Here is a 13,282-nt window from a genome sequence, read left to right as displayed (position 1 = left end):
AACATTTATGCTGACCATTTTAAATAACTTCCAGACATTCTAAAGAGAATTGACCCTCTGGACTTCCCCTTTCCCGCTTCCTTCTTAACAATATCCTCATTCTTCTGAAACTCTTATTCTACTGAATTCAAATACTTTCTGCCTCTTTTCCCATGCAGAACTGAAGGTGCTGAGAGGCAAGGATGATGTGGAGAATGAAATAGACGAACTCCGTCAGGAGGACCTCTTTGAGAAAGCAGAAAAGAACATGACTGCTATTAAACTGCTATCATCCCCAAACCTGAGATTTCAGGTCATCGCCACAGTTCTCTTGACGAGTGGTGCACAGCTTAATGGCATTGGTGCGGTAAGTAAGGCAATGCCCCCCCCCCCAAAAAAAAATGTTTGGAGGTGGAGCCAGATAAATGAGGGCTCATAATGTTTAATGGCTGTGGCACCAATTATCACTGCTTGTCTCTAGGCACAGCAGATTATTTCTACTCAGTGAACTACTCTGTGGGTTTTGTTGGGACTTCAAAGTCCATCAGTCATAGCTAGGAGTTGCTGTCCAATAGCACCTGGAGAACCACAAGTTCTCCGTCCATGCGCAAGTTATAGTCAGGCTCTAGGGGAAATATGGTATTGCCTGGGAGTAAAGGTTTGACTGCTGCAGAGCACTAAGATCAGTTTGGTTTAAACTGGAATCATGCAGTGGAAAAGATTATCACTGGCCTTTCTGAAATTTTGAGTGTACTACATTATTTGTGTGCCAAGACTCCATGACCTTGCAGTTCCTGAAGGGTGATTAATCAGACAAGACAACAGCATATGGTTTTATGGGATCAAATAGGCCACAACTTTTACTGGTTACAGATGTGGTTTGACATAGGCATTGGGTGAAACCAAACTATATCATATTATATCATGCCAGCCCAACTGCTGGGAGTGCATCTAAGGAGAAACCACCATTAGGGGAAGACCTATGACCTACATCAAACAGGGGTATCCCCCCCGAGTTTGGTATCCCCCCCCAAGTGTGGAGGAGTAGGAGTGGTATGGCCCTAGAGCTCATCTGGGCTTCAGACAGAAGCCACTCCACCTCGGCTTACCCAGAGTTCTCCTTAGTATTTACAGTTGGGGCTGAGACAAGCTTCAACCCTTACAAGCATCAATCATTCACTGTAAGCAGTAACTGAGCTCTAAGTAGACCAAGAGCTGTATATACCAACTTTCTATCATTGGGATGTTGGAAAACTTGCCCCCTCGGGAGAGGCTGGCCCCTCTCCCAGGCTCCTGGGGTTTGTTTGCTGGTGATCTACCCTGACTGACATCCCCGCAGTCCAGGGAGATCTTGATAGGCGACATCTCCCTGCGTAGAAGATGCACACCCCCTTCTTCCTTCCATACCAGCAGGAGAAAGAAGATAGTCAGAAAGTCTATTACATCTCGTTTATTTCTGACTGTACAAAGGAACCAAAAAACATGTCCGTTCTCTCAGACTCCACCAAGCAACAGACTGAGACTTCATTTACACAAGCAACAGGAAGGTCTCATATTACACTGAGAATAAATCCCTGTGAATCCTGTGAACTGCCGTGTACATCCTGTCCCACGGTCAGGCACATCATGTGATGTAAACATCGAGCTGCTTGTTTGCAGCTGCGTAGTACTCATATTCCAACATGGGAATCATGCAAATTCAGTTCAGTCTGTTTGATTGAAGGAAACTCAACATGATGATGTCATGTAACATATTTCTCTTAATTAACATTCCTTGGTGAAGGGGGAACATTCCAAGAACATCCCATTAAGCCCTTTTTGCAAAGGAAGAAAACCAAGAGTTTCTACTGCTAGCAGGTGCTGTTTAATTTCCCAACTATTACAATTTCTATTTTTGTAGGGTTTTTTTAATTATTTTTTTCACTCCTCTAACATGTAAACAAACTGGCAGTAGACACAAATTCATCCCATGACTTGTGAATTGTCCTTCAAACTCTGAGAAAGATTCTGGAAGTAGAGGTGGAAGGCAAGCTGATGTGTGCTCCATATCTTACATACCCCTTCCTTGTGACTCAATAATATTAAATCTGGTGTAGGCAAAGAAAATGGTGGCTCTGAGTCACAGGAGTTGTTAAGGAATCCTGGCAATCTGGGAGACAATGCTAAAGTAAACACATTCACTGTGTGTGTTCCACATTCACTGAGGAAGTGAACATCTAGATTAAGGGCAGCTGAAACACAAGGTTAGATGCAGGTCATAAGAGCCCAAGAAGCAGACCAGTGGAATAATGGAATAATAAGATCAAATAATTGTAGAGTTCGGGATGAACCCGAAGGCATCCGGTCCAGCCCCCTGCAATGCAGGAATCTCAACTAAAGCATCCATGGTTGATGGGCATCCAACCTCTGCTTAAAAACAACCAAGGAAGGAAAGCCCACAAGCTCCCAAAGGGAGACCATTCCATTGTTGAACGGGCAAAGATCGCACAAACGTACTGTAGCTTTCTCTGGCTGGTGAAGAAGTGGGAACTAAGACAAGCCCTATTTGGAACCCTAATAGCATTGTGAAAGCCAATCAGGAGATCTATGAATGTGGCAGCCAGACTGGTGACTGGGAGTGGCCCCCGAGACCATATTACACCCGTCCTTAAAGACCTACATTGGCTCCCAGTACGTTTCCAAGCACAATTCAAAGTGTTGGTGCTGACTTTTAAAGCCCTAAACGGCCTTGGCCCAGTATACCTGAAGGAGCGTCTCCACCCCCCATCGTTCAGCCTGAACACTGAGGTGCAGAGCCAAGCAACTTCTGGCGGTTCCCTCCCTGCAAGAAGTGAGGTTACAGGGAACCAGGCAGAAGGCCTTCTCAGTAGTGGTGCCCACCCTGTGGAATGCCCTCCCATCAGATGTCAAGGAAATAAACAACTATACAACTTTTAGAAGACATCTGGATGCAGTCCCCTTTAGGGAAGTTTTTAATGTTTGATATTTTATTCTGTTTCTAATCTGTTGGGAGCAGCCCAGAGTGACCGGGGAAACCCAGCCAGATGGGTGGGGTATAAATAATAAGTTGTAGTAGTTGTTGTAGTAGTAGTTGTTGTTGTTGTAGTAGTATTTGTTGTTGTCGTCAGAAAGTTCTTCCTGATATTTAGTTGGAATCTTCTTTCTTCTAACTTGAAGCCATTGGTTTGAGTCCTACCCCCCAGAGCAGGAGAAAAGAAGCTTGTTCCCCCTTCCATGTGACAGCCGTTGAGATAATTGAAGATGGCTACCATATCTTCTCTCAGTCTCATCTTATCCTGCCTAAACATATCCAACTCCTTCAACCAGTCATCATAAGGCTTGCTTTACAGACGCTTGATCATCTTAGTCGTCCTCCTCTCCACACGTTCCAGCTTGTAATATCCTTATTAAATTGTGATTCGCAGACAAATTACTCCAGAGACTCAGATAGATTGGTACAGAGAAAGCTTTTTATATGCGTTGTATATGCATTATAAGCAATGGCAAACCTAGACAGCAGCTTAAAAAGCAGAGACATCACCTTGCCAACAAAGGTCCGTATAGTTAAAGCTATGGTTTTCCCAGTAGTGGTGTAAGGAAGTGAGAGCTGGACCATAAAGAAGGCTGGTCGCCGAAGAATGGATGCTTTTGAATTATGGTGCTGGAGGAGACTCTTGAGAGTCCCATGGACTGCAAGAAGATCAAATCTATCCATTCTGAAGGAAATCAGTCCTGAGTGCTCACTGGAAGGACAGATCCTGAAGCTGAGGCTACAATACTTTGCCCACCTCAGGAGAAGAGAAGACTCCCTGGAAAAGACCCTGATATTGGGAAAGATGGAGGGCACAAGGAGAAGGGGACGACAGAGGACGAGATGGTTGGACAGTGTTCTCGAAGCTACCAGTATGAGTTTGACCAAACTGCGGGAGTCAGTGGAAGACAGGAGTGCATGGCGTGCTCTGGTCCATGAGGTCACGAAGAGTCAGACACGCCTAAATGACTAAACAACAACAAAGTCCAGCATCTTGTTCCCCACATTGGCCAACCAGATGCCTAAGGAAACCCTAAACAGGATTCTTCGGTTCCTCAATATCTTGAGTCACCACCAGTTGCTCCTTCGTTTCATATTAGACTATTATTTAGATATAATTTGGATGTCTGACAGTTGACAGTTAAGTCCAGTCGTGAACAACTATAGGGTTGTGGTGCTCATCTCACTTTACTGGCCAAGGGAGCCGGCGTTTGTCCTCATAAAGCTGTCAGGTCATGTGAGCAGCATGACTAAGCCACTTATGGTGAAACCAGAGCAGCGCTCAAAAACATTGTTTACCTGCCCACCGAAGCGGTACCTATTTATCTACTTGCACTTTGACATGCTTTCGAACTGCTAGGTTGGCAGGAGCTGGGACTGAACAACGGAAGCTCACCCCGTTGCGGGGATTCGAGCCACCAACCTTCTGATTGGCAAGCCCTGTGGCTCTGTGGTTTAGACCACAGCGCCACCCGCGTCCCTTACCATATATATACCACTGGTATATTTCTTTGGTTTTAACTTGGTTGTATTATGGATTTTAATATGGTGGTAAGCCGTTCAAAGACCCAAGTTAATGGTTGGTGTACTGATAATTTAATAATATGCTGGATCAGGCTGGTGGCCTACCAGAGAGCCAGTGTGGTGTAGTGGTTAAGAGCGATAGACTCGTAATCTGGGGAACCGGGTTCGCGTCTCCGCTCCTCCACATGCAGCTGCTGGGTGACCTTGGGCCAGTCACACTTCTTGAAGTCTCTCAGCCCCACTCACCTCACAGAGTGTTTGTTGTGGGGGAGGAAGGGAAAGGAAGGGAAAGGAGTAGGGAAAGGTTGACCAAGACTAGACTATTATTATTTTTTTCTGATTTCAGGTGCACTATTATGTAGATATAATCTGGATGTCTGCAGGGGGGCAAGAAAAAATGGTCCGGTACCTTCGTATAGTATTTACTGCTGCTGGCTCAATCACAATCTTGATCACGGTAAGCCTTTTCCACTTCTTTGTCTCTTTCCTTTTGAATCTTAAAACTCACTGTTCTTCAAAGGAAATAAATTTAAGTTTCACAGTCTCCCCCCGTCCACAACAGCCTCATGAAAAATAATCATTTTTTAAATTATATTATTATGAGCGTTCTCTAAGCATTCTTTGTCAGAGAACCATAGTTATTTACACACAGTACCTGTATTCTAGTATGCATTGGAAGTCATCCAAAGGGGTGAAAAATCAGCTTGAACATTTTTTGTTTGCTTGTTTGTCTGTGTTTGCATCAAAAATAATTTTGCTTATTTGTTTCTTTCATTTTGGAGGATACATTCCTATTCACTAAGTGAAACACTTGTTTTCATTCCGTTAGTGAATTTATGTGGAGGGGTAATAAGATAAAAAGTATCCAGACAATTGAATTTCAAATCTAGACTAAGTGTAAGGAGAAGCCCCTACCGCAGAAGAACCAAAGTTCTCAAAATTCCCTTAAGAAAGTCCAATTAAATTTAAACTGTCTGTGGTAAAGATACACCCTATAAGCTGCAATTCTATACAACAGGGGAAACCAGTCTGTTGTTCTTCAGATACTGCAATTTTTTGAAAAACTGAACCTTATTACTTAATTTATTTATTACTGACTTACTGAACTTTCTCTACACCTTTTCCTCATCCAGCTCTACACCTTTTCCTCATCCAGCTGAGCTGATGGGAGTCCTTAAGATTTAGAGAGTACCATGTTGGCTAAATGTGCAAACTCAAAGGCACACCATGCTTCAGTAGCTGTTGTTTATATGTGGATTCCTCCATAGTGAAGGGTATCTTCATTCAGATATGACCGAGAACTATAATTCCTTTAGGGACACATATTTTTAGTAGTTGCTGGTCTCATCAGTCAACCTCACACATGGCAGGAACACAGTTTGAAATCATTTACTACCACTACAAACTACAAACAACATTATACAGCATTACTTCAACACGAAAACACAACTATCCTGTCTTAGATGCCTACAGAAAACTTTTTTATTATTATTTCAGAAAGTCTGCTTTATTTGAAAATTTTGCTGATTTTATCTGTGCTCTGTTGATCATTATTTTATATTTTAAATGTACACCATTTAGATATGTTAATTTTGATTAAGAATAATAATGTAAATTAAATTAAATTAAATACTACAGTGATTTCACTTGTGCACTTGATGAGAATTGCTCATAAAAAACTTTCTCCAAGGCAGGATTGTCCTGAGAAGTGTAGGAATAAAATACAACTGGTCCTTTTATATACTTGGAGTTTTCCTCTGTTCCTTTTGTCTACTATAGTTTTGCCCCTCGGTCCTGGTTTTGTGGTCAGTTTCTACCATGGTCCAACCCACACCACATAACACCACTGGCTTTTAAAATTTCATTAGCATTTTTATCCCACCCTTCTACCAAGGAGCATGGGGCATTCTCTTTTTATACTCCAAAGAATCAAGTCAATCACTACTTACTACACACCTTATCTGCTCTCATAATAGGAACATTGAAAGATTCTTGTTGGAGACTCTAGATGAGAAAAAGGCGCATCTAGTCCAGAATCCTGTTCTCAGAGGGTGTGAAGTTATGTTGAAAAAATATCCCCCAAATGTATAATTAGGTTACACAGTGGTACCCTCCGGTTACAGACGTGTCAGGTTACAGACTCCGGTACAACAGAAATAGTACCTCTGGTTAAGAACTTTGCTTCAGGATGAGAACAGAAATTGTGTGGCGGCAGTGGGAGGCCCCATTAGCTAAAGCGGTACCTCAGGTTAAGAACGGACCTCCAGAATGAATTAAGTTCTTAACCAGAGGTACCACTGTACAGCATTAGCTTGCTTACACTGACACTATCAATGAACTCTTAAAAGGTTAGTTAGTCAGGACTTGCCTTTTAAGAAGCTACACTGATATATTCATCCATATGCTTCCTAATATTAGCTTTAATAATGTTTTGTACCAGTTTTACAGGAACCAATATAAGCTAACTTATGTTGCATTGTACTTTTCTGTATCACCTTTCCTCCTCTTTATATTCTCTAGATGTGTATTGCTGATTCTAAGGGACATAGGTATCTGCTTCTGATTGGCTTTGCGATGTGCAGCATCGTCTGTGTTCTGTTAACCATGGCCCTGGAAATAGAGGTTTGTAATTGAGAGTTGAGAATCACCAAATGGGCTGTCATTTAGCCCCATTCTTGGTCCCCCTATACTCCGTGCTATGTATTTTTTTATATATATAATAATATTTATTGAGTTTTACAAAAAGAGATTTACAAAGCAAAAAAACACACACACACACACACACACACACAAACAGACAAAGAAAACAAAAAACAAAATTTAAAAAGAAAAATTAAAAATCACTTTTTCAAATATCATACCATACATTAACTTATTTTCATGACTTCCTCACATCTCCCTTTTTTTGTATTCCATTCACAAATTCATTCAGCAAATTCATACCCTCTTATTTTACCCTTAATTATTTATCCTCACGTGTTATAACTTCTAATCATATTGCTAGAACCACTTCGTTTCATTCCAACATCATTCGCATTCAAAATTTTTGCAGTGTTTCTGTAAATACATTTTAAATTTCTTCCAATCTTCTTCCACCGACTCTTCTCCCTGGTCTCGGATTCTGCCAGTCATTTCCGCCATCTCCATGTACTCCATTACTTGCATCTGCCAATCTTCCAGAGTGCGTACATCCTGTGTCTTCCAATGCTTTGCAATAAGGATTCTTGCTGCTGCTGTTGCATACATAAAAAAAGTTCTGTCCTTCTTTAACACCAATTGGCCGACTATGCCCAGGAGAAAAGCTTCTGGTTTTTTAGGAAAAGTGTACCTGAGTACCTTTTTTAGTTCATTGTATATCATCTCCCAGAAGGCCTTAATCCTTGGGCACGTCCACCAAAGGTGAAAGAATGTGCCTTCAGTTTCTTTACATTTCCAACATTTGTTATCGGGCAAATGATAGATTTTTGCAAGCTTGACTGGGGTCATGTACCACCTATACATCATTTTCATGATATTCTCTCTTAAGGCATTACATGCCGTGAATTTAATCCCGGTGGTCCATAACTTCTCCCAGTCTGCAAACATAATGTTATATCCTATATCTTGTGCCCATTTTATCATAGCAGATTTTACCGTTTCTTCCTCAGTGTTCCATTTCAACAGCAAATTATACATTCTTGACAATATCTTAGCATTGGGTTCTAACAATTCTGTCTCTAACTTTGATTTTTCCACCTGGAAGCCCACTTTCTTATCTTGGTTATAAACCTCTCTTATTTGAAAATAATGTAGCCAGTCTCGCACCTTATCTTTAAGTTTCTCGTAACTCTGCAGTTTCAATTTGTCACCTTCCTCTTCCAAAATTTCCCAATACTTTGGCCATTTAGTCTCCATATTAAGTTTTTTCAACGCTTTCGCTTCCATAGGTGAGAGCCACCTTGGGGTTTTACTTTCCAAAAGATCTTTATATCTCGACCATACATTAAACAATGCTTTCCTGACAATATGGTTTTTAAAAGCCTTATGTACTTTAACCTTGCCATACCACAAATATGCATGCCATCCAAATGCATTATCATAACCTTCAAGATCTAAGATGTCTGTGTTTTCAAGAAGTAGCCATTCCTTCAACCAGCAAAAAGCTGCTGATTCATAATAAAGTTTCAAGTCTGGCAGGGCAAATCCCCCTCTATCTTTAGAATCCGTAAGTATCTTAAATTTTATTCTGGGCTTTTTGCCTGGCCAGACAAATCTAGAGATATCTCTTTGCCACCTCTTGAAACAATCCATCTTGTCAATAATTTGTAACGATTGAAACAAAAACAACATTCTCGGCAATACATTCATCTTAATAACAGAAATTCGGCCTAGCAAGGAAAGCTTCAAATTTGTCCAAATTTCCAAATCTTTTTTCACTTCTGACCAACATTTTTCATAATTGTCTTTAAATAAGTTCACATTCTTAGAGGTCATGTTTACCCCCAGGTATTTTACCTTCTTTACCAATGTTAAATCTGTCTCCTGAAACCTTTCTCTTTCAATCGGAGTCAAAAAAAATTCCAAAACCTTAGTTTTTGTCTTATTTAACTTAAATCCTGCCAATTGACCAAAGTTCCTGGATTAGTTCTAATGCCCTCTTAGTGCTAGCTATTGGCTCTTGTAATGTCAAAACAAGGTCATCTGCAAAAGCTTTAAGTTTGTAATGTTTGACTCCGACCTGAATGTCCTGTATCAAACGGTCCCTTCTTATCATGTTAAGCAAGACTTCCAGGACTGAAATAAAAAGTAATGGGGAAATTGGGCAGCCTTGTCGTGTCCCTTTCTCAATTCTAAACTATTCTGTCACCACATTATTAACTATCAGTTTAGCCTTTTGTTCAGAATAAATCACACCTATACCATTTTCAGAGTTTTCTCCTACCCCCATCCCCTGAAGATTTTTCTTCATAAAACTCCAAGAGATATTGTCAAAGGCTTTCTCCGCATCTACAAATATCAAAACTGCTTCTGTATTGATGTTCACTTGTAGCTTTTCTAGAATGTTAATTATATTCCTCATGTTGTCAGATAGATGTCTACCAGGGAGAAAGCCAGCCTGGTCTTTATGTATCGTTTCAGCTAAAACCTTTTTCAATCTCTTGGCCAAAATATCTGCAAAGATTTTGTAATCCACATTTAAAAGGGATATGGGACGGTAGTTCTTAAGTTGCGTCTTCTCAGTCTCATCTTTTGGTATAAGTGTGATGTATGCTTCTTGCCACGACTCTGGCGCTTTCCCCCCCTCCATAATTCCGTTGCAGACCTCCCTTAGTGGTTGGATTAAATAGTCTTTCAAAGTTCTGTAATATTTGGAGGTTAGTCCATCAGGCCCTGGAGACTTGCCCATTTGCATATTCTGAATGGCACCTTCAATTTCTTGTTCTGTTATTTTGTAATTCAGAAGCAGTTTATTTTCTTGAGAGATTTTTTGCAGTCCATTAACTTTCAAAAAATGGTCAATTTCAGTCTCATTCTGTGGCCCTTGTGTGTAGAGTTGTTTAAAGTATCTCTGAAAACAATTTCTTATCTCCTGTGGATTCTGAATGCTCTTTCCATCAACTTCAAGGTTAGTAACAGTGTTTAATTTTTGTCTCTTCTTCAACTGCCACGCTATGTAATAGCAATAAAGTTAATGTGGAAGTTGGCTGTATATGCTGATGGGTACATCTGTAGAAGGAGACTTGAGAGAAAAGTTCCTTTGGTTTATACAATTCATTTGGATTTTGTGCAAAGGCTTGTAGGGAATGGCCGAGAATGGACATAGTCTCCCATCTGTGAAAGTCCTATGGATGTTGCAAGAGAACTCAGAGAGACGGAGATCTTGGTGTTCTGTCTCACCTGCTGTTTTCAGTTGGCCAGCAATTCTAGCCAGAGTGGTTGCTGTCCCATTGATGTTAGAGTCCAACTCCCATCAGGCCTAACTAACATGGAAAGTGGTGAGGGATGATGTGAACTGTAGTCTAGCAACATTGACTACCCCAGCACTAGATAAGGGGCACCTGTTAATATCACATGTACATAACTGAAATGCAACCTACTTTCTCTAACAGGACACCATCGACGAGATGGCATATGTCGGCCTATTTTTAGTCCAAGTATTTGTCATAGCACACTCCATTGGGCCAGGTAATTGCTCATATTGTGTACTCATCTCCTTAAGTGATATGCAAGATATTAATTGGATAGAGGAATATTTGAGTTCTATGGTGAAACGTTGATCCATGTCATGAACCCTTTCTTTCCACCAAGGTCCAATTCCAAATGTAATTGTGATGTCAATGTTCCTTCAGTCGTCACGGGCCTCAGCCTTTGTGATTGCGGGATTTGTGCAGTGGTTCTCACACTTTCTTATGATGATGGTGTTCCTTCAGATTGTGGTGAGTGATATTGATAGTCAGCTTGATGCAGGGAGCAAGGTTTGCGTCAGTGAGCTTCATCCATCTCTGTTCCTCACCATTATCCACCCAGCCAGCCCTCGGATAAAACCCAAGATATGAAGCCATAACCTCAGATGGATGGATTTGTCAGCATTCTTGTCTTGTGCTTTGTTCAATGTGAACGTTAAGGCATCTTGAAGATGTGCATATTTTCTAATAAGGTTCAAACAATCTGAACAATATTCAAATACCCAGTTGGCCATGAAAACCACTGCTTAGCCTTGAGCAAATTGCTCTTGCTTTCAGGAAAGGAGCCATAGTTTTGTATGCAGAAAGTCCCAGACCTGATCTCTAGTATCTCCTGGAAAAGACCTCTGTCTAAGGACCTGCTGCCAGGCAGTGTACTGGACTGGTTGGACAAGTTGTCTGACTCTGTACAAAGCAGTTTCATGTGTTCATCTTTGTCTGCTGCCAGGTGGTCTGGGCCTTAACCAGGAACTGCTATAGCCAAAGGGTCAGAGCTACTGTAGACTATGTGCTCAAGCCCACTACAGATATGGAAGGGAATAAGGAGTATGTCACTTCAGCTTCTGTCAGTGGCATAGCGTGGGTTGCTGGTGCCCAGGACGGGGCAAGTGTTGCAACTCCCTGAACTGGGCATTGGTCAGTCTCTTTGCTGGCCAGTATCTAATCAAGGGATCTAATCAATCTCTCCTTGCAAAGTAGTCCCAACTTGGGAGTAGAGATAAGGCAGAGAAATGCAAAGCCAAGAGCACCGCTGTGTTGCCTTGCCCTCCTGTCCTTGGAAAAAGGTGTTCTGGGCAACAAACGTGGCTCCATAATTGCTTTCCCCCCTTCCTCTTCCTCCCTCCCTCCTTGGTGGGCTCACTAAAACCACCCTTCCCCTCTCCTTCTCGGTTAGCCCAGGGGTGGGGCATGTGGGGGTATCCCTTCACCAGCCGTGAGGAGAAGAAGACGCTGTTGTCGCCGCGCCCCATAACCCCAGCCTGGGTGTGGCTTGCCTCCCCGCAGCTCCAGCCTCGAGGTGGGAGCCTTTTGTGGCAGCACCTGGTTGCTCTCCTTCAGAAATTTGTGCCCAGGACCATGCCCCCCTGCCCTCCACACTATGCCATGTGTGAAGCCTCTGAGTTTACTGCTCTACATAAGAAATCTTCCAGCCTACTGCATACATCTCAATCCTCTGCTTCGAGTGGTTGAGTGGGTTGCAGGATACACACTTCTTATATCATCAAACCTTGTGCTTGTGTACCCTAAGCTCAAAAGAACAGCTGCTGTTGGAGGAAGTAGCAATATACAGTCATCACTTGGTTTCCCCACTCTCTATCAGTAGTGAGGCAAGCAAGCTGACCACTGCTGCTATGATCCATCTTACCTGTAGAAGGGCTCTTTTTGTAGAGCATAAAGAAAACTCCTCTGGTCAAAGCTAAAGGGTTTGGGGATGGCTGTTTGTTGAATGTAGTGGAGAAGACCCTCCTTGAGGAGGTACTCAATCTCAGGTATAGGTGAGATGATCACATTTAAAAGTGGCTCTGATAGCTCCTCCAAGCAAGACTGGAGCAGCATTTTGGACGGTGGCATGGGCAGGGGCTCGTGGTTCTCACTGCAATATCCTCCAGTTTATCCTATGCCAGAAACTCAGACTGAGGATAGAGAATCAGAAGCAGCCTCAATGAAGTGTCAGCAGAGCATCATGTAGAACACGTGGTTCCCAACCTTTTTTTGGCCATGCCCCACCTAAGCATCTCTAAAATCCTGATGCTCCCCCCTTGACATATTACTCTTATTATTCTAAAAGTGAACTCATATTCACATGTTAAAATAGTTAATATCTATTCACTGTTAATAATTCATTCTAAAATTGCCCCCCCATTCAAATTGCCTCCCTGTCGGGTGTGTGCCCCATGATGGGAACTACGAGTCTAGAAGCACTTTGAGCTCCTGGGTGGGGGGAGGGTCCCAGAATGATATGTGTGCGAAATATGGATGAATACAATTCTCTATTATGCTCAAGTCTGTCCTTTTCATCTCCAGGTAAAAGTCGGGACCTACAGCTTCCTTATGTTCTTGCCTTTCTGTGGAGGCCTATTTTTTTTCCTCTTCAAGCATTTCCCAGAAACCAAGAATAGGACCTTTGTGGATATTAGAAGAATCATAGCAATCCAGAGGCTCAGGAAGTCCAACCTTATGAAACTGACAGAAAAGTAGAAACTTGGGACGCAACCCATGCAGTTTATTTATTAAATTGTGTTTAATAATGATTCAAGAGAGCACTTCTTGTTATCCTTTACTTGTTTTAGCCCAGTTGACATAC

The 13,282-nt window shown here is 41.9% G+C and overlaps 1 protein-coding gene across 1 annotated transcript in view; it reads left to right on the top strand.

Moving 5' to 3' along the window:
- The window catches only part of LOC310849155 (solute carrier family 2, facilitated glucose transporter member 5-like), a 40,719-nt gene extending 27,490 nt beyond the window's left edge, over window positions 1–13,229 (top strand). Inside the window, exons 9-14 of the mRNA XM_083749198.1 lie at window positions 159–346; window positions 4,881–4,991; window positions 7,055–7,156; window positions 10,624–10,699; window positions 10,823–10,950; window positions 13,003–13,229. Coding sequence (XP_083605324.1) covers window positions 159–346; window positions 4,881–4,991; window positions 7,055–7,156; window positions 10,624–10,699; window positions 10,823–10,950; window positions 13,003–13,176 — 779 coding nt within the window. The 3' untranslated portion in view covers window positions 13,177–13,229. The remainder of the gene's footprint in view (window positions 1–158; window positions 347–4,880; window positions 4,992–7,054; window positions 7,157–10,623; window positions 10,700–10,822; window positions 10,951–13,002) is intronic.
- Window positions 13,230–13,282: the final 53 nt, after the last annotated feature.

Source organism: Podarcis gaigeae, assembly GCF_964106915.1.
Source record: "Podarcis gaigeae genome assembly, chromosome: 7".
NCBI lineage: Eukaryota > Metazoa > Chordata > Lepidosauria > Squamata > Lacertidae > Podarcis > Podarcis gaigeae.
This window is presented reverse-complemented; position numbering and strand designations above follow the sequence as displayed.